Source organism: Gopherus flavomarginatus, chromosome 4, assembly GCF_025201925.1.
Source record: "Gopherus flavomarginatus isolate rGopFla2 chromosome 4, rGopFla2.mat.asm, whole genome shotgun sequence".
Lineage (NCBI taxonomy): Eukaryota > Metazoa > Chordata > Testudines > Testudinidae > Gopherus > Gopherus flavomarginatus.
In genome coordinates this window covers 50,052,884-50,074,141 of record NC_066620.1, presented here as the reverse complement: position 1 = coordinate 50,074,141, position 21,258 = coordinate 50,052,884, and the positions used below count along the sequence as shown (strand labels likewise).

The 21,258-nt window shown below is 44.1% G+C and overlaps 2 protein-coding genes across 2 annotated transcripts in view; both read left to right on the top strand.

The window, feature by feature from the left end:
* The window catches only part of USH2A (usherin), a 570,592-nt gene that overhangs the window by 450,931 nt on the left and 98,403 nt on the right, over nucleotides 1–21,258 (top strand). Inside the window, exons 51-56 of the mRNA XM_050950274.1 lie at nucleotides 1,271–1,481; nucleotides 1,874–2,071; nucleotides 3,010–3,164; nucleotides 9,893–10,091; nucleotides 18,509–18,616; nucleotides 19,164–19,347. Coding sequence (XP_050806231.1) covers nucleotides 1,271–1,481; nucleotides 1,874–2,071; nucleotides 3,010–3,164; nucleotides 9,893–10,091; nucleotides 18,509–18,616; nucleotides 19,164–19,347 — 1,055 coding nt within the window. The remainder of the gene's footprint in view (nucleotides 1–1,270; nucleotides 1,482–1,873; nucleotides 2,072–3,009; nucleotides 3,165–9,892; nucleotides 10,092–18,508; nucleotides 18,617–19,163; nucleotides 19,348–21,258) is intronic.
* Nucleotides 4,587–7,285, top strand: LOC127049461 (zinc finger and SCAN domain-containing protein 29-like). Its single transcript, XM_050950254.1, has 2 exons — nucleotides 4,587–5,151; nucleotides 6,697–7,285. Exons 1-2 carry the CDS (start codon nucleotides 4,629–4,631, stop codon nucleotides 7,023–7,025), a joined length of 852 nt encoding a protein of 283 aa, XP_050806211.1. The 5' UTR covers nucleotides 4,587–4,628; the 3' UTR covers nucleotides 7,026–7,285.

Genomic DNA, 21,258 nt, shown 5'->3' with positions numbered 1-21,258 from the left:
GATCAATTTTGAACCCTACAGAACTGAAACGATTTAGAAATTATTAATTTTTTCGTGACAGGAAGTGCTGATTAAAGCATCTGATACATCACCTGCTAAATATGCCCCTTAGCAGATATTCTGGTGAATTTATGGACCTTTTGTCATTTGTGAATTGGTAGAATTTACTTACAAAAATCACATTAAAGTAAAACCACAGGAAACTATATATTTTTAATATATGTATCTTTCTTTCACCATAATGGATGGCAATCTCTGTATAGCAAAGACAGAAATACTAATATTAAAAAGGGTTGAAATTAAGGGCCATCTCCTGGAGCTATGATTTACATCATCTGAGGACCTGACCTGTGATATGTATCAAAGTAATTTTGGTAAGAACTGCTAAGTTTGGAGAATAAACTTTATCTAATATTTTATAAGCATCCAGCAAAAGTATTTCATAGGATAAATTAAGGAAGCATCAAATATCATCTATTTGTTTTCCTTTTGAACGCTTTTAGTTTAGTATGCAACAATATTTACAGGAACAGTTCATTCCTTCCTGCAGCTCTCTGTACATTACTAGAGTTATTGCTCTCTTCCGTATGGCTTTTTCCATTAAAATTCAGGAAATAAAGGTAGGTATTAAATGTATATTTACAGTTCTATGGATTGTTCTATATGGGCTAAATCCTGTCATGCCTCCATTTGGGGGCACATTTTGTATTGCCCATGTGTGGGGTCCTCCTCACTCATCGCATGCTGCAAAGATCTCTTTTGTGGACATTACCTGTGTGTCCTTGCACAACTTAGCATGCAGACTGGAAATCTGTTGACACCCATCCATTGGACAATAGCACTTGCAAAAAATGGGAAATGTAACCTGAGTAGGAAGATCCTGTCCCTTCTGTGGCCTTGTAGACTCCCCTTCTGTTATGCAAGGCAAGCCCAGCTATTTGAGCTTCCCGTGAGTGAGATTTGGTGATGTTTTAGTGCAAGGAAACCAGGACAATCCCCAGTGCTTTTGAAAAATGCCCTGGGAACTTTAATGTCCAAGAAGAACAGATAGGCCCTATTATGAAAGGTTCTCACGCACACTGTAAACAGCATGGCACTCAACATGGCTGAATGGCTGAGTCAGCTCTTTTAATTTTAATTAAATCAAGATATTTGTTCAAAAGGGCATTGAAATGGTGACATTTTCATTGTCAAATCTCTTTTTAGGACGTAAGGAAGGTAGGACTAAGCTTCTTTATATCTCTTGATTAAAATGGTGTACATTCCTTAGGTAAAAGAAGAATGCAAAGCCAGCACCCTGTGCCCTGTATCCATGAAAGCAACAGCGTATTGCGGAAGATGTGACTTTAACTCAACTGCCCACGTCTGTGCTTGGGTTAAAGGCTCTCAGAATGCTACAGAAAAGGAGGCAAATGACGGTGTATGTCCAACTTCAGAAGAGACTATCTACAGTGGAGGCCCCAATAGATATTCATTTACAGGTACAGGGAATGAGATCGATCCTTGGTTTTCTAAATCACTCTGGAATGAAAGGTTCTGCACTAGGCACCATCAGCTGTTCTGTTGTTATAGTGAGGAAGCTTGCTTTGTAAAGTAATCTGTCTGACGGGACTTGGGTAGTAATTTAGGCCCATGAAACTGATGGTTAGTTACAAGGTGACTGAACACTTACAGCTCAATCCTGCTTTCACTGAAGTCAATGGAAGTTTTGCCATTGCCTTCTGTGGGAGCAGAACTTATTTAGGCCCTGACTGAGGAAAGAACTGAAGCATTTGCCTGTCTTGAAGCACAAATAGATATAACTACGTAACATTTCTTCTTGTGTATTTTAATACAAAATTGAGATGACTAATGTCTAATTTTCTTTGTTTAGACCTGAATCTAGAGCCCTACGTTACATATGAGTACAGGGTGGCTGCATGGAACAGCTATGGAAGAGGTTTCAGCGAAATTGGCAGGGCTAGCACTCAGCAAGATGTGCCTCGGGGTGTAAGAGCACCAAAATGGACCAAAGCAGAAAATCGGGAAGACATAATATTTCTAAATTGGAAAGAACCTCTTCAACCAAATGGTATTCTTAAAAGCACAAACTGTATGCGCTGTTATTCAACATGACATTAGTTAAATGTATTAGATCAACTGTTCTATACACTGAAACCTGTCTTAAGTGTATTATCACAGAATTCAAAGGGACCTCAGGAGGTCATCTAGTCCAACCCCCTGCTCAAAGCAGGGCCAATCCCCAGACAGATTTTTGCCCCAGATCCCTAAGTGACCCCCTCAAGGATTGAACTCACAACCCTGGGTTTAGCAGGCCAATGCTCAAACCACTGAGCTATCAAGTTAAATGTCATCAAAATGTGCCTATACTGAGTAAACATGGTGATATTATTTTCATACTTGTTCTTCCTCAGACCTTCACCCTGGTTTGTCTGTTTGTTATTCTCACTCATCACAAATAAAGTTAGATGATAAGATCGTCAGGAAGAGACCTGGTTTATTATCTATCTATAGGGCCCTACCAATTTCACAGCCATGAAAAAAGTGTCATGGACCATGAAATAAGCCCTTCCCCATGAAATCTGATCTCCCCCTTGCTGCTGGGAGTACCCCAGCTGAGGGACTTCTAACTGCAAGTCCCCACCAGGCTGGGGAGGGACAGGACTTGTCCTTCCTCTGCACAGCTGCTCTCAGGGGGAGATCAGACCCACCCCTGAGTGCCTCCCCCCACTGCAGGAAGCTCTGAGGCTTCATTCTTCGGCGGCAATTCGGCATCAAGTCCATTCCTCTGAGAGGGACTGAGGGACCTGCTGCTGAATTGCCGCTGAAGAGCAGGACGTGCCACACCTTTCCATTGGCTGCCCCAAGTACCTGCTTGCTGCGCTGCTGCCTGGAGCCAGCCCTGGTCCTACCAGGTTCTCTGTCATATTTTCTGTGTGAAAGATGTGAAATGCTATGATCCAGTGTTGCTGAGCTAACAAAAACAGAAAACTTTCTCTTTATCATAAGGTCTTATCATTCACTATATTGTTCTCCGAAATGGGATTGAGCGTTTTAGAGGAAGAGAACTGAGCTTCACAGACACAGGTGGTATCCAGCCATACCAAGAATATTCATATCAGCTGAGAGCCTGTACTGTTGCTGGTTGCACAGACAGTAGCAAGGTGGGTGATTTGGTCTTCTTAGGACTGGTAGTAGAATTTTAATAGCTGAGGAGGTATCATAAAAATGCCATTGGAAAGGCATTTTTTCGAAGAATTTAATTAAGATTATGGGTTGAATGGGATGGAAACATCAGTAACCACGTGACTTTTTTTTAATTCAGCCCCTTCACGTGATCATCTTAAAATTCCAAATTGTTGATTTTTGGCACAAGCAGACCCAGGCACTCAACTGTACCTCAGTCTTTGTAAATCTGAAATTATATGATATGGAAAGTGAGATATACAGATTTAAGGTAAACAGGGAGCTTCGTCCTTGGCCAAACCTATATGAGAGTGTTGAGGATATGCTTCATTTCCAAACAATAAGACTAAATCCATTCATATCTTTGTTGTTTCTCACCAGGATTATTATAACCTCCTTTCCTCCGGTCTCCCCATAGCTCATTTCTCCCATTTCTAGCCTGTACATTACGGCCAACATCCTCTTCTTCTCGTACTGTTCCAACTGCATCACTTCTCACCAGATCCCTTCACTTTCTTCCTGCTCCTGCATTAGATTCAGGCTCTTCATTCTCACCTTCAGCTCCTGCACATCGTGCATACATCACCTATTATTTTTAACTCTTGCTCTCTCTCTTTCGATTTGTTACTGCTCCTTTTACCAGTCTGTTTCACACCATCGCTCAGGCTGCCCCATTACCAAGTAACAACATCTCTTGTGTCGCCCCATTATTGTGTAACAACTTCCAGATTCTTCTCTACAGAGTGCCTTCTTTCTCCCCCTGACCTTCAAAAACACATTTGTTCAATGAAATCTTCCTTGCCAATGATGTCCATGTGTCTCTTTTTTGAGTTTTGTCTGAGTTACAGTATAGGGTCTCTGGGGCAGAGATGAGGAATAGTGACTTACGATGTTTTGTAAGTATAAAAAATCACAGCTATGCATACATGTGTAACCAGCAAAGTCATCAGTGGGAATTGAACCTGGGACCTTCAAAATCAAGACTGAGTGTTTTAAACCCACATAGGCAAATTGGGAATCCAAAACCCCAAAGTAGCTTTGCAAATCTGAGGCCTTGTCTACACTACAGAGTTGCAGCGCTGGTGTGGGGGTTACAGCGCTGCAACTTAGGTGGTGTACACACTTGCACAGCACGGCCAGCGCTGCAACTCCCTGGTTGCAGCGCTGGCTGTACACCCGGTCGAGCCTCGGGTGTAGAGGATCCAGCGCTGGTGATCCAGCGCTGGTCAGCAAGTGTAGACACCCACCAGCGTTTTTATTGACCTCCGTGGCATAAGCAGGTATCTCAGCATACCTTAGAAGCCTCTCTGGTAATCATGCAAACTCCACTGCCCTGGGCTCACCTGACCCCTCCTTTAAATGCCCCGAGAATTTTAAAAATCCCCTTCCTGTTTGCTCTGCCAGGTGTGGAGTGCAATTAGTCAATCAATCACTCAGCGACCATGCCTCCACGCACCAAACGAGCCCCAGCATGGACCAATGCAGAGCTGCAGGACCTCATAAGTGTTTGGGGAGAGGAGGCTGTGCAAGCACAGCTGCACTCCAGAAGGAGAAATTATGATACCTATGGGCAGATATCGCAGTCCTTGATGAGAAGGGGCCATGAACGGGACGCGTTGCAGTGCAGGGTCAAAATTAAAGAGCTGAGGAGTGCTTACTGCAAAGCTCTTGAGGGAAATCGCCGCTCAGGAGCTGCCCCCACGACCTGCCCTTTTTACCAGGAGCTGGATGCCATACTTGGGTGTGACCCCACTGCCAATCCTAGGAGCACGATGGAGAGTTCAGAGCAGGGAGAAGTGGGGGAGGTTGTAGAGGACGGCGACAGTGAGGCTACTGGCGTGGAGGGAGACACCCCGGAGTCCCAGTACACATGCAGCCAGGAGCTCTTCTCAAGCCAGGAGGAGGCTAGCCAGTCGCAGCAGCTGGAAGTTGATGGTGAGGAAGAAACTGAGGATCGTGCTCGGGGTAAGTAGATTTTTATGTTTTGGGAGAGGAGGGTTTTGGTTATGGCTGCCTGCATGCATGCCTAAACATGGAATAGCCCATTGATTTGCTCTATCACGTCTCTGTAATCTGCCTCGGTAATCTCTTGAAAAGTTGCAGCAAGAGCGTTTGCAAGTTGCTTTCTCAAGTTGATCGGGAGAGCCACCGTGGTCCCTGTCCCGGTCAGGCTAACTCGTCTGATCCACTGTGCAGCGAGGGGTGGGGGGACCATGGCTGCACACAGGCAAGCTGCATAGGGGCCAGGGCGGTATCCACATTCCTGTAAAAGACCCTCCCTCTCTTCCCAGGTAACAGGCAGCAGTGATATGTCTGGCAGTAGGAAACCCTGTTGAGAGTTTAGGGATACTTGAGTGCAGGGCGCCAGGTTCGCGTTTCCCCAGCCCATGGCGCTCTGTTGTTAACCCCCCCCCTCCCAGCACGTAGCCAGCCACGCGGTGTGCTCCGGTGTTCCCCACCCCCCCTCCCAGCACGTAAGCATCCACGCGGTGTGCTCCGGTGTTATGCACCGCCCTCCAAGCAGGCATCCAGCACCGCGGTGTGCTCCTGTGTTCCCCACCCCCCTTCCAAGCAGGCATCCAGCACCGCGGTGCACTCCTGTGTTCCCCACCCCCCCTCCAAGCAGGCATCCAGCACCGCGGTGTGCTCCTGTGTTCCCAACCCCCCTCCAAGCAGGCATCCAGCACCGCGGTGCGCTCCGGTGTTCCCCACCCCCCCTCCCAGCACGTAAGCATCCACACGGTGTGCTCCGGTGTTATGCACCCCCCTCCAAGCAGGCATCCAGCACCGCGGTGCGCTCCTGTGTTCCCCACCCCCCCTCCATGCAGGCATCCAGCACCGCGGTGTGCTCCTGTGTTCCCCACCCCCCCTCCAAGCAGGCATCCAGCACCGCGGTGTGCTCCTGTGTTCCCCACCCCCCCCCCTCCAAGCAGGCATCCAGCACCGCGGTGCGCTCCGGTGTTCCCAACCCCCCCTCCCAGCACGTAAGCATCCACGCGGTGTGCTCCGGTGTTATGCACCCCCCTCCAAGCAGGCATCCAGCACCGCGGTGTGCTCCTGTGTTCCCCACCCGCCCTCCAAGCAGGCATCCAGCACCGCGGTGTGCTCCTGTGTTCCCAACCCCCCCTCCAAGCAGGCATCCAGCACCGCAGTGCTTCCCCCCGCCCTCACCAGCAGGACGGCGTGAACGCAGACCAAAGAACAACCCCCCCCCCCCCAAGCAGCTCACCACCTTCCTGTTCACTACTGTCCCCTCTTCAGGACACCAGCTACCTCCTGTACCCATTGCTGATAAACCCCAGTGACCCATTGGTCAATTCCCACTCCCAAGGGGAAATCGGGGCAAAACCACTCACCCCATTGCTTGCCATGACGTAGCTTCCCTGCCCTCTCTGTGTTATGTGAGGTATGTGAGAAGGATGCTACCAAAAGTCTAAAAAGTCCTTCAAAGTGTGATGATAAACAATGTAGCCTCTGTGTATTACATGGTTCTATCTCTCTTTTTTCTAGTGACCTTGACTACTGCAGCCGGATCACCGGCCTCACGTAGGTTGCAGAACTTGAGACGGAATCCTAGAAAATCAAAAGAGGAATTGATCAAATCTGTTATGAGCCACTACAGCAGAGAAAGTAGGAAGACACAGGAATGGAGAGAGAAGATGTATGAATGGAGACAGAGTGTACATGAATGGAGGCAAACAGAAAGCAGGAGAAAGGAATTGTCTGCCAAAAAAACCACAAAGCAGATGATAAGCCTCCTGGCTCGCCAAACTGAGTCTTTCGAGTCTCTTGTAGCCATGCAGACAAATATGTACCGTTGTAACCCACAGCCCTCCTAAAGCCCTCTTCCTTGTTCCCCAGTATTTCCACAAAACAACTTTCTCCAGCAGCCAGTTCCTTATTATCCCCAGCTGCCCCCAACACCTGTACGATCACCTACCAGCCCTGATAACTATAATTCTTACCCTGTTCACTCCACCCCCATTATTTTGCAGCATAGTAATCCTGAAGTGCAGCAGACATTGAATAGTGATCAAAATAGGACATATTCAAACCTGTGAATGTACAGTCCACCACCCCAACCCCCTTGCCTGTTATGTACTGTATGCTGAATAAAGGTTTTTTTCTTTTTCACTACCTTATATTATTGCTGGAAGTGGTAAATATTATACATCAAGGTAAAGCAAAGCACATCAAATGCATCAAACATTACTGTTGGCTCTCAGCATCAAATTGCTCCCTTAAAGCATCCCTAATCCTTGAGGCCCTTTCCTGGGCCTCCCTATTAGCCCTGCTCTCTGGCTGAGCAAACTCATCATCTAGGCGTCGAACCTCGGAGGTCCATTCCTCACTGAAACTTTCACCCTTCCCTTCACAAATATTATGGAGGGTACAGCACGCGGATATAACAGCGGTGATGCTGCTTTCCACCAAATCTAGCTTCCCATAAAGACAGCGCCAGCGGGCTTTCAAACAGCCAAAAGCACACTCCACAGTCATTCTGCACCGGCTCAGCCTGTAGTTGAACCGGTCCTTGCTCCTGTCTAGCTTCCCTGTATATGGTTTCATGAGCCAGGGCATTAAGGGGTAAGCGGGGTCTCCAAGGATCACAGTGGGCATTTCGACGTCCCCTACTGTGATCTTGCGGTCTGGGAAAAAAGTCCCGGCCCTCAGCCTCCTGAACAGGGAACTGTTCCTAAAGATGCATGCATCGTGCACCTTTCCAGGCCATCCTGAGTAAATGTCAGTGAAACACTCACGGTGATCCACAAGCGCTTGCAGAACCACGGAGAAATACCCCTTGCGATTAACGTACTCTGATGCCAGGTGGGGTGGTGACAGAATAGGAATATGCGTCCCATCTATTGCCCCTCCACAGTTAGGGAAACCCATTTGTGCAAAGCCATCCACAATGTCCTGCACGTTCCCAAGAGTCACGGTTCTTCTTAGCAGGGTGCAATTAATGGCTGTGCAAATTTGCCTCAGCACCATTCCAACGGTGGACTTTCCCACTCCAAACTGGTTCGCCACCGATCTGAAGCAGTCTGGAGTTGCCAGCTTCCAGATTGCTATAGCCACCCGCTTCTCCACTGGCAGGGCAGCTCTCAATCTCGTGTCCCTGCGCCGCAGGGTAGGGGCGAGCTCAGCACACAGTGCCACGAAAGTGGCTTTTCTCATCCGAAAGTTCTGCAGCCACTGCTCGTCATCCCAGGATTGCAGGACGATGTGATCCCACCACTGAGTGCTGGTTTCCCAAGCCCAAACGCGCCGGTTCACGGAGCTGAGCACGTCTGTTACTGCCACAAGCAATTTACTGTCTTCACAGTGAGGCGATTCAATATCATCGTCTGACTCCTCACTGTCACTGTCACTCTCACTTTGCAGCTGAAGGAATAGCTCCACTGCCATGCGTGATGTGCTGGCAACATTCATCAATAAGGTCGTCAGCTGCTCAGGCTCCATTTATAACAAAAATCGCAGAAAAAGCGCTGTAGAATCACAATGCCGCCAAACTGCTCGGAATGTGTAGCAAAGCACCACGGGGCGTTGGAACAGGAAGCGGAAAGACACTCACACTTCCTTCCCCTTCCCACAAGCCACAGCGCCGAAATGGGACGAGGTGCTCTGTGGGATAGCTGCCCACAATGCACCACTCCCAACAGCGCTGGAAGTGCTATAAATGTGGCCACACTGCAGCGCTGGTTGCTGTAAGTGTGGCCACTCTGCAGCGCTGGCCCTATACAGCTGTACTAACACAGCTGTAACTACCAGCGCTGCAAAACTGTAAGTGTAGACATGGCCTCAGTCCAAAAGTACAAGGAAATAGTCCCAGAGAGAAAAGGTGGGTGAGGTACTATCTTTTATTGGACTAACTTCTGTTGGTGAGGGAGACGAGCTTTCAAGTTTACACAGAGCTGTTCAGGTCCTGTTAGCTGCAACTAAGTAGCCAGCTCTTATAGTCATTGAGGCTAGATACTAGAGGGTGACACCCTCACTTACATTAAGCCAGTGTAGAAGGCATATATATGCTTACAGCATAATAAAACTCACACATAGTGGTACTAATAAAAAGACATGATTCTCTAAGAGCATAGGATCTGATTCTCCTCTCAAATCAGAGTAAATCAGAAATAGCGCCATTGAAGTCAGTGGAGTTACACCAGTGTAAAACTGATGTAAGGGAGAATTGGCCTATATATATTCAATTTTGAGAAAGATTTTAGTGAATTCGAAATTATCCCAAGCTTCAGATTTCTTCTTGAGTTCATTAGAAAAGATTCAAAAAACTATGAACTGATAAAGGTCTGACTATACTGAATGCAAAAAAAGTCTATTTCTGTGTTTATTGGTGTTTAAAATATATGAAATCAGGCTGTTAAAATGCAAAGACACTGGTAAACCATATGGAAGAGAGTTATCAAGAGTTCTCTAGCAAGACAGATTTTGCTGTTTCACCCAATGCTATACACTACAGTGAAATGTTGTAAACATATTGTGATAAATTGTAGACATAGGCTTATATAATGCATTCAAGGTCAGATTTCATTGTGTAAAAAGGAGTGGGGAATGTAACTAGTTCTTGAGGCCCATGGTAATGATATGCCAGACCAAGCAACAACATTTTAAAACAAAAGTGACATTCTCATTGATCGTGGTATCTAGTGTACTATTACAGTAAATTGCTGTTTAATTCATATGTCTTCAGGTAGTTGCAGTCACTGTCCAAGGAGTCCCAGAGAGCGTTCAGCCACCAGCCGTCACAGCTTTGAGCTCAACAGCATTGCATTTGAGCTGGATAGCACCCAGGAAACCAAATGGCATCATCAGAGAGTATCAGATCAGTCAAAGTGGGAAAGGGCTTATATACACAGACACCATAGGCAGAATGCAGCATACTGTATCAGGTAAGGATGGGAAGCTCTTTGAAAGACTAATGTCCTGTTCTTAGATATAAGACATTCCTCCCCTAGTGATTCTATCTCTTGTCAGTAACTTTTAGGTTCCATGTTTTGCACATAGGCTGATGTTAGAAACCTTAAGCTATTTTGGTCAGTCTTATTTTTTCTAGGCAGTGTTTGTTCTCTGTTGTTAAAATGGAATGGATCTAATTTCCAAATGTTAAAATAAACCACATACATTTTGTATGAACATATGCTTTGTGATGGGTAGAAGAGTGCCAGATAAATTCCATAGGTTTGATAAACCCTCAATCAGATTCTGCTCCCCATGTCTATCTGGAATTACTCCATTGATGTCACTGGAGTTATTCTAGATTTTCACCAGCACAATATGATCTGGTCCCTGATGTTTAAGATAACAAAAATTAGAAATAGTTCAGCCTCAGCTTGAGAGTGGACTGTCAGCCTGTGCTTTGTGAATCTGAGCTGTTTTGCCTATAATAGATTTTAGATTGTAAGTCTTGTCAGAGCTGGGATAGTATCTTCTTTCTTTTTCCTCAGCAGAGCACCTTGTTTATGATCAGTTAGTAATATTATTCAGAATCCCTTATGTTACTCTTAAGATTTTCCCACTCATGCACATCTACTGTAGAAGAGGGCTTAATAGAAGAGTTGCCATTGATGTCAAAGATGTATTGTTTCCATATACTACTCTCTCAGTAACTTCAGTGATAAAATGAAACAAAACTCAACCTAGAAATATTTGCAGGAAGCATAAGAGGCAAATGGTAATTTTCAGGGGTGTTTGCTTTCAGCCTTTGACCCCAGGTATCAGATGCTCATCCTGCATTTTTGTTTTTCTAGAGAAAATATTTAAAAGTTTTTTTTTCTCTCCTCACTTTGGCTGCAAACCTAGAGGTCCTCATGTTACAGTCACTGCCCTTCCTGCTGAGAAAGATCACCCAAGATTCCCCTTTAACAAGATTGTGCACAAATATGAAATTCACCACGTGTGTTAAAACTCGGTCAGTATTCAGTGCGTCCTGATGACATATCTTACTTAGTGCAACAACTTGCTGTACATTTTTCAAAAGTAGTATAGATTTTAAATCACCATAAAAATAAGATCACCACACAAATTGCTGCTGCAAGTTTGTAACATAAAGTTCACTTGGAAAAAAATGATCACTTCATCAGTGAAATGCAGTGGGCTCAATCCTGAGCTGTGCCAAGCTCATATGTGGCCAGCTTGGGATGGGAGGAGGAAAGGAAAGGTACTTGTCACCCTAAGAGCTGTCCCAGAGGATCTGCAGAATGGTGCAGCTATGTCTGCTGTCACCATCCATGGATTCCCCTATGCTGAGGAAATACTTGGCTACCTGTGACAGTTTTGTGTTGCTGGAGCACGTTCTTAGTGAAAGCCAAGGAGCTCATCCGCTGTGTTTCTCGATCTCTGTATGAATTAGTGATGGGACTTGTCACAAAATTCCAGATTTGGATTTCACACAAAGATTGGGAATTTGGAATTTTGCTTCAAGCCCACCCCAGTATATATTATCTAATATATGTGACTGTATTTTGTATGGACGTGTGCGAGTATGGATGCATAACACTACTTGCACACAGAAATTTCAGTGCTCCTGTATTCATTTAGATTAAATATAAGGGCCCAAAGAATCAAAAGTGTTAACATGACCCTGAATCTGTCCAACATTAAATGGTTTTAAACAAGGTCCAGGGTTTGGGATAGAGAAACAGCAGCCTGCTTAGCACCGTGGCAAACACACCATCTTAACCTTTTATTAAAGATACAGAAAAGATGGAAAAACAGTTAAGGCATTTGAAATGTCAAGTATTAAATAAGGCTTTCATTATAACAGCATCTCTTGTTCCTTTCCCCTTTACCTGTAGAGAGTCTTCACAAAGAAAAAAGCCCTTGTTTTACAGTCTCTTTAATGACCTTTTTGGGGAAAAGAGAAAAAGTTAGTCAAAATGGGCTGGAACTGCTGTTGTTGATGTTAAAGTCTGATTGCATTTCCTAGAAGACAAAACAAAACACAAACACACAAGAGGAGAGAGAAAAGAACAGCAAAGATAGAATATTTAGCTTCTGTGTCTGGCATTGACTTTCACTTGCAGTCTGGCTGCTGGAGAAACACAGGCAAGGCACACAGGCTTATGAGCCACTCCAAGACCTGGCAAACTTGTACCAGCATCAGTCTGTTTAGGGCCTTGCTTTTACCTGCCTATCTCTGGTCCCAGGCTTACAGTAGGGTTGGAAAATATACAGCCTCGGCTGGCTTATTAAACAAAAGGCAAAAGGAGAGAGAGGAAAGAGAAGAAATGAGGTGGGGAAGGAAAAGAATACACAAGGAGGGCAAGGGGCAGTCTTTTGCACGCACAAAGGTATTTGTGCACACACAGTCTCACACTACAGGTGTATTTGGCATTCAGCTGGACCAGTAGAGGCGGTGATGTTATCTGGCGTCTCCTCTCTGCCCTGACCTAGTTAGGACATCTCTCAAGATCAGGAGAAAGAAAGCCTGGGATACCGGGATACAGTGGGGGTAACAGATGGTGAAACTTGCTCGTTCCCCTTCTATCTCATCTTTCTGTCAGCCATAATTTCAGTAGCCAGCTTTCTCCCCAACAAAGTTGTTTTGTTAGGACTGTGATGGATGGAATAGCCAATCCCCTTGTTATTTTGTCCTGATTTCCAACACTTCAATTTTGGTTCACTGATTTTCAGTTCTACACTTTTTTTCTTATTTACCAGGGATAATCTTAATACTGTCCTTGAATTATATCAGTAGGCCTATATATATATTTTTTTTACTAGTTCAATCTTTGTCTCACTTTTGCACCTTTTCCCATCAACATTTGTTGTTCTAAGTTACTGTGACATCTTATGAACTGTCACACTGTTTACGAGCAGATCTCACAATTAGGGTAAAGTTGTAGGCCCAATTATCCAACAGCACTTAAGGTTGCGCATATAAAGCCATATTTATTTAGGGGTCTAACTAAACTGCATGATTTTCAACAAGGCTGAGAACTTGTTTCTTACACTGAAGTAAAACAGTTTCTTTTCCAGAAGCAGCTAGGAGATACTATCCCCAGTTTCTAAGCAAAGTAACAAAAGAAGGACAAACTCTGCCACCACTTCTGATTGCTTTTTTCCTAGCCTATGAGGATTATCTCAGCCTCAGACTAGGTCTCCGTCTGCTGTTCCACATCAAAGCCCCGATACTGGTTAGGCACTAGGTGAGCAGGGAAACTGCACCATCTGGATCTTTTGAAATAAAGAACTGAATGTCATCGTACTGGAGGCACAGCAGCCTATACTACCTCCCTAAAACTCCTAAGGGCCTCTGTACACATCAAAGGGGACAGAAACAGAACCCTGTGATCAGCAGCAGCGTTCCCTCTAATTTTTCCCACCCATGTGCGGATAGAATTTTGTTAAGTGCACCGATATGGAGGTGACATGTGACACATCACCTTCATATTGGTGCACATAACAAAATTCAGGTGGTGTGGGTGGAGTTGAGGAATTCTTGTGGGAGGGGGCTCAGGGCTGGGGCAGAGGGCTGGGGTGTAGGTTGTGAGGGCTCTGGGGTGGGGCTAGGGATGAGGGCCTTGGAGTGCAGGAGGGTGCTCCGGGGCTAAGGGAGGGAGAGAGGACTCCCCCCAGCACTCTTCCCGCAGCAACACCTGGCCTCGGGGGGAGAGGCTCTTGTCCTCGCTGCAGGAGCTCTGGAGGTGGGGCTGCAGCAGGATAGGCAACCCTGCCCAGCAGGTCTGGGCCAGGGAAGGGCTGCCTGGATCACGCCTGGGTCCAGGCTTCTCCAGGGTTAGGCCAGGCTGCACCGCTGTGGCTGTGCCAGGGGCTGGCCTGGGACACACCTGGGGCCATGCCTGGGACCAATCTGGCAGCGGCTGGGTCCGGGCCACTCCAGCTGCAGCAGGTCCAGACTACAGGGTGAGTTGGGATTGGGGGAGGAGTGCACCTCCCGCGGCAGGTTGGAGGCTGGGCTAGAGGAGAGGTGCCCCTCCGCCGGCCACGGTAGGTCCCCGGGTGGATTCTCTAAGCACCTGTGCTGTACTAAATAGGCTGCTGTGCGGCTGTGCAGCTTACAGGAAACTTGGGTCGGCAGTAGCAAAGACATTTGATGGAGCCATCTTGGGTTTTGTCCATTGTCAAGAAGAGATGAGCAACCAGTAAGACCAGTGCAGTGTCTATAACAGACCCAGATCTAAAATTCAGGTAACTGGGTATTAAGAAATCTGAGTATTCCAGGTAGTGCCAGAGTTGCTTTGCCTTAATTTTATTTTTATCTTCCCTAATAAGGGGAGATTAAAGCTTGGGGATAATTAGAAGATTCTAAGTGTACAGAGATGGCTTCTTGAACAACTGCCTAAGAAGTGCTTCTTTGAGAGAGGCTGGCAACCTGCCCTGCATAAGGATTTGCTGATAATTTCCAGAACATCTCTGGCTGAAACTCAAGGGGAAAATACCTCCCATGTGCCCTCTCCTCCCACCTAAGAAATAGCTCTGCCTCCAGAGAGGTTGAAATTTTGTTCCTCATGCAAACAATACAATTTTTCATAGCACAGTTGCTAGGGAGAACAGATAAAGTTGTCTCCGCATAATGATCTCTTTTTCCTTAGGTTGGCTCTCTCAATAAGCCACTGTCCACATTGCCATACTAAGCCAGCAGAGAAATGGGTGATCATTACTTCTGTCAGTAAAAATCAAGACTTATGCTAGTTTAGAGGGGGACTTCCTTTGGTCACAGTGTTGAATTCATGACCGTGATTTTGCAATGTGGATAATTGTTACTTTCTAAATTCATGCAACAAACTAAAACAATCAATCTTATTTCACATGTAATCTCAAACATTTGAACTAAGTGTTGTCTCAACCCCTGTGGATGTATGGTTTGATTTTTCTCATCTTTTTTCAAAACCTCTGGTGTTCTCAAAACAACAGTTGACCATTAATGAAGCTGTAGTGTTAGTCTTCCCTGAGACTTTGAAGCTAGGGCCTTACAAATAACAGATGAGTAGGTTAGCACCTTGCCGCTGCATCATTGTCTTGCTGCTTATTTTTAATTACATCAAAGCTTTGGAAACTTGATCCCATAAATGCTTTGTGGGAATAGTGGTGAATGTGTTCATCATGTGAAATCTATAAATTGCTTATAATCCTCTCAAGATGTTAAAAAAAACATTAAGTAATTGAAGACAGGAAGTCCTCAGTTAATTATTTAGAGGTGTTATCAATGCTTTAAGTAAACTGAAGCATTTTCTGCTATCTCACTGAGTTGAATGCCATTGGGACCTAGGGGCAGCAGCCATCATCTTCTCATATTCTCTAATGCAAACAGCACATGGCAGCTTGTCAATAAAGGACCTTTTTATATCATTTATTACTGAACACTTCCACTACCCTGTACAGAACAATTTGGATGACAGTTATGGCATTGTTTCACTTTGTGTTACTACTGCTTTACAAATGGGCCAGCTAATGCTCTGCGGTAGCGAGGAAGGATTCACTAAAATAATTAGTGGAATTGCTTTAAAAGAAAGCTTAGAGTGCCCTCTTCAGCAGCAGCAGGTGTGACAATGATTCTTCTTAACTCTATTTTTATATTTGACTAAAAATCTTATCCAAAGTAATGGACTTCATCAAGAGTTTCTGTGAGTGATCATATTTAAGTAAGAGCCAGAAAGTCACTGACATGCAGTTTCATAAATGAAATAAGACTCCAGCATATTTTGTGATAGAGTGGTTTGAAATTATTCTACACACATACACACACACACACTCTCTCTCTCTCTGTACTTCATGGTAGTGGAAAGGTGTGTGATTCAGTAGCACTGCCACTGGACAACCGTATGTCAGGCAGTGGCGACTCATTATCAACATTTTTTTTCATAAATAAAAACTATCAGCAACTTGACATCCTCCTGAGTGAAATTCATGTGGTGGCCCAGGACTGTCAGCACTGGAGCTAATTACTGACCTTGTTGCAGACAGGACCACAAGCAGAGAAAAATAGTGTTGCAAATGACTGATTGATAGGATAATGCATTCTTTAGGAGCTGTTTGGCAACCACTTGGAAAAACAGTGAATGATACAGTAGTCCAGTGACTGACCACCTTAAAGTAACAACTGCAGAATCAAATTCCAAGGGAAATGTCTCCTTGAATTAGTATCCACAGCGGAAAAATGTTAAAAGCAAAGTATTGTTTGCATTTCAAAATCATCATATTACGTTTGTTGTTGTTTATTATTAATCACATGCATAGATTTGTACAGGGCTTTCCAAAACGTGCACAAGATCCTTATAGCAAAGAACTTATAATCTATCTAAAATCAACTACATGTATGACTAGAAGTTCCAGGCACCAGAATTTTTCCAGTAAATTTAGTGAAACCATGCGCTGTCTTTTTAATGCCCATTTTTCTCCTTAAAGCTTAGCTGTAAATGAGTATTGCTTTATTATGCACGTTTCCTTTAAAAGTGAACATGACTCCCTTATGGGGAATTCAAGTAATTTGTTGCCACAGTAATCTTTCCTAGCCTGAAATGTTAAATTATTGGCTTTCCTCCATGCCTTTGCTTCTGTCTAGTCTGCAACTGTCATTTCCTCCCCTCTTACTTTTATGCTGAGCGTTTGGATGATTTTTCTTCTCTTCCAGTTCATGATTAGGTTACATTCAGGGCTGTCCCCCTGAGTCATCTCTTTATTTTCTCCTCTTCACATCCTGTTCAGTTTGTGAGCAGCTTTTGTGTCTTCCATTCATTATTTTTCCTCTTTAGCTGCCTGTTGCTTATTACTGTTCTGTATGTACAAACCATTTCGTTTAACCGTGAAAATATTGCCTAACTGGTTTTGAACAAAGACTTTTATCCTAACTTTTTTTCTTGTTTCGGGTCTATATTTTTTAAAATAATTACAATTATGTATACATACTCTCACATGAATCTTTAAAGAACAATATTAAGGTGGCAATGTCAAGCACTCAAAAGTAAGAAATGCCTGAATGAAGGTTGCCTGTGTAGCCTTTGTGCATATGCAGTATGATACAGTCTTTAATTATATGATCACATACTATTTTTTTCCATAGGATCCCTCCTCATTCAGAATGGACAGTGCTCAATTAATGAGAAGCTAGTCAATATTTTTTATCCTCATTGCAATGTGTAGCCCCCTGCCTTATTTACTTCATGCCATTCAATTCCCATCTGAAGGTAGAATTATTAGTTTCCTTATGATGCTCATCACTATTATATCCGAGGACTTCAGAAAAATTAATTAATTAATCTACATAAGATCTTTATGAAATGCAGGGGTGGAATTATTCCCATTTTACAAATGTGGAACTGAGGCACAAAGAGATTGAGATCAGAGGTATTCACTAATTTTGTGTGCTGAATTTGAGATGAGAGTGCTTAACATTATATAGCACTTAATATGTTATGCACAGCTCCCATTGTCTTCATTTGCAGTTGTGACTGTTCACCTCTCTGTAAATCAGACCCCAAGGTCTCTGGTTGGGCGTCCAGAAAATGAGGAACACACGATTAGTGACAACCTCTGAAAAGTTTGGTTTAAATGAGTTGCCCAGCATCACACAGGAACTCTGTGGCAGATCCAGGGATAAAATCCAGTTCTCAAGGACAACATTCAACTGTCTTAACCATTAGACCCGCCTTTTCTCCTGCAATCCCCTGACTGCTTCACTGTATACTATCTAATTTCTGCAACAAATAAGGTCGAGGTCCAATAGATAACAGCCTCCTTTACTACGCATCCCTGATTCATCCCCAGAACAGGTGCACTGAATGAGCCAGATATCCTGTGGAAAAAATAGTACCCCTCTACCCCGATATAACGCAACCCAATATAACACAAATTCGGATATAACACAGTAAAGCAGTGCTCCGGGGGGCAGGGCAGTGCACGCCGGTGGATCAAAGCAAGTTCAATATAACATGGTTTCACCTATAATGTGGTAAGATTTTTTGGCTCCCGAGGACAGCGTTATATCAGGGTAGAGGTATATGTAATAAAAGACTGTATCATCGCGCATACATGCAAAGGAGCCAAATTCAGGATTCACAGGCAAACTTAATTCTAGGAGTTCCTAACTTTTGAGTGTTTGATTTTGCTTAATATTCTTTTAGCGTAGCTTTTATGTATAATTTCCTATGTTTCTAAAAAGACAAACTGGAAAAAAGAAGAAAAAATTCTGTCTTATATTGTTCTATTGACACCAACATGGGTCATCACCAGGTTTGAAACTTTTAGATATTTGTGCCAATGGAGTAACTTTCCCTCTACAGTTGTAATTCTCAGGATGTCTAAGGTCATCATTTTAGTATTATGTTTGTATTTGTGTTGTTTTTAGGTCTCCAGCCATACACTAACTACAGCTTCACACTTACAGCCTGCACATCTGCTGGATGTAGCTCTAGCCAGCCATTTGCAGGTCGAACCTTGCAAGCTGCTCCTCAGGGTAAGGAAAAGGCATTCCCATAATATTAGAGGGAATCATTGGGGGCAAAATTTCTGTAAATGGGCAAAACTCCATTGACATTGATGGAGCTCCTGAGCAGTCATTTACAACAGGTAATTTGGCTCTTCAGTGCAATAATTGTATTATAACCTCATCTGTATGCTGAACCACAGTGTGTCAAATTCTCTGTTTTTTGTGAGAACAACTTTCTGGAATCATTTTGAAGTAATTGATTTCCAGATGTAATGGTAATGGGCACATTTTTATAAAACAAAAATAAATATATGCTGATACATCAGGCAAAGTTAGTCCTGTGATTATCAACTTTTAAGGCTGATTCTCCATTGACCTGCATCCAGAATATTTATTTATGTTAGTGCTAATAGAGTGCAGAATATGTGTAAACTACCTTTCTGATCTGGTAGTGGTCTATACTCACTTTGCACTGGTATAAACGACTGCACAAGGTACAGGGAAATAGAGAATCAGGACCTTTTATATTTAATTTTATGATATGGCTGAAACAATGGTATGCTGATGTTAACAGGAGTATGGTCGAAGCCTCGTCATATCATAGTCAGCTCAACACGAGTGGAATTCTATTGGAATGAACCAGAAAAACCCAATGGACTCGTTTCTCAATATCAATTGCTTCGTAATGGAGAAGGGATTTTCCAGGGTGGCAGCGGAAATCTGAATTTCACTGATGATGGCCTTCAGCCCAACAGTAGGTAAGACCTAATAAAGAACTTTAGTAAGCTTCAAAGAGTGCTTACGAATTAGATTTTGCAGGAGAAGAGTAAAATTTTCAAAGGTGTCTATTAACCTGAATTCAGTTTTCAAAGTGCATAACCTGCTTAAGTGCTTTTGAAAATCCTGCTAAGCCCCTATCTGCACCTTTAGTTGCCTAAATATCTTTGAAAATCTGGCCCTGAGGGCCTATGCCTCTTTTGAAAATGGGACATGGGGCTCCTAAATCACTTGGGCACTCCTGAAAATGTTATGCATAAACTGCTGGGATGATTTAAAAAGAGAAAAGTCTCTGATTCTGTTCCTTAAGAAGAAGATAAGTCATTCTTTGATAGGATAACGAGTCTTGTGGATAAGGGAGAAGCGGTGGATGTGGTATACCTAGACTTTAGCAAGGCATTTGATATGATCTCGCATGATATTCTTATTGATAAACTAGGCAAATACAATTTAGATGGGGCTACTATAAGGTGGGTGCATAACCGGCTGGATAACCGTACTCGGAGAGTAGTTATTAATGGTTCCCAATCCTGCTGGAGAGGTATAACAAGTGGGGTTCTGCAGGGGTCTGTTTTGGGACCGGCTCTGTTCAATATCTTCATCAACGACTTAGATATTGGCATAGAAAGTACGCTTATTAAGTTTGCAGATGATACAAAACTGGGAGGGATTGCAACTGCTTTGGAGGACAGGGACATAATTTAAAATGATCTGGACAAATTGGAGAAATGGTCTGAAGTAAACAGGATGAAGTTAAACAAAGACAAATGCAAAGTGCTCCACTTAGGAAGGAAAAATCAGTTTCACACATACAAAATGGGAAGAGACTGTCTAGGAAGGAGTATGGCAGAAAGGGATCTAGGGGTTATAGTGGACCACAAGCTAAATATGAGTCAACAGTGTGATGCTGTTGCAAAAAAAGCAAACATGATTCTGGGATGCATTAACAGATGTGTTGTGAGCAAGACATGAGAAGTCCTTCTTCTGCTCTCCTCTGCGCTGGTTAGGCCTCAACTGGAGTATTGTGTCCAGTTCTGGGCACCGCATTTCAAGAAGGATGTGGAGAAATTGGAGAGGGTCTAGAGAAGAGCAACAAGAATGATTAAAGGTCTTGAGAACATGACCTATGAAGGAAGGCTGAAAGAATTGGGTTTGTTTAGTTTGGAAAAGAGAAGACTGAGAGGGGACATGATAGCAGTTTTCAGGTATCTAAAAGGGTGTCATAAGGAGGAAGGAGAAAACGTGTTCACTTTAGCCTCTAATGATAGAACAAGAAGCAATGGGCTTAAACTGCAGCAAGGGAGGTTTAGGTTGGACATTAGGAAAAAGTTCCTAACTGTCAGGGTAGTTAAACACTGGAATAAATTGCCTAAGGAGGTTGTAGAATCTCCATATCTGGAGATATTTAAGAGTAGGTTAGAGAAATGTCTATCAGGGATGGTCTAGACAGTATTTGATCCTGCCATGAGGGCAGGGGACTGGACTCAATGACCTCTTGAGGTCCCTTCCAGTCCTAGAATCTAGATCTATGAAAGCCTTGTACCAAATTGATTCATAGACTTGAAGGTCAGAAGGAACCATCATGATCATCTAGTCCAGTGTTTTTCAAACCGTGGGTCATCACCCACTACTGGGTCGCAGCATGTAGGTTGCTGGGTCACCTTCATCTGGTCAGCACTGCTGACCAGCCCATTAAAAGCCCCGTCGTTGGTGCTGACTAGTGCCATCAGTAGTCTGCTAGTGCCTACCTTTTCCGACACCGTGCTGTGCCTCGGAAGCAGCCGGCAGCGAATCCAGCTTCTATTCGGGGGCCGCAGAGCTCTGCCTGCTGCCCCTGCCCCGAGCACTGGCTCTGCACTCCCACTGGCCAGGTGTCGGCCAATGGGAACTAG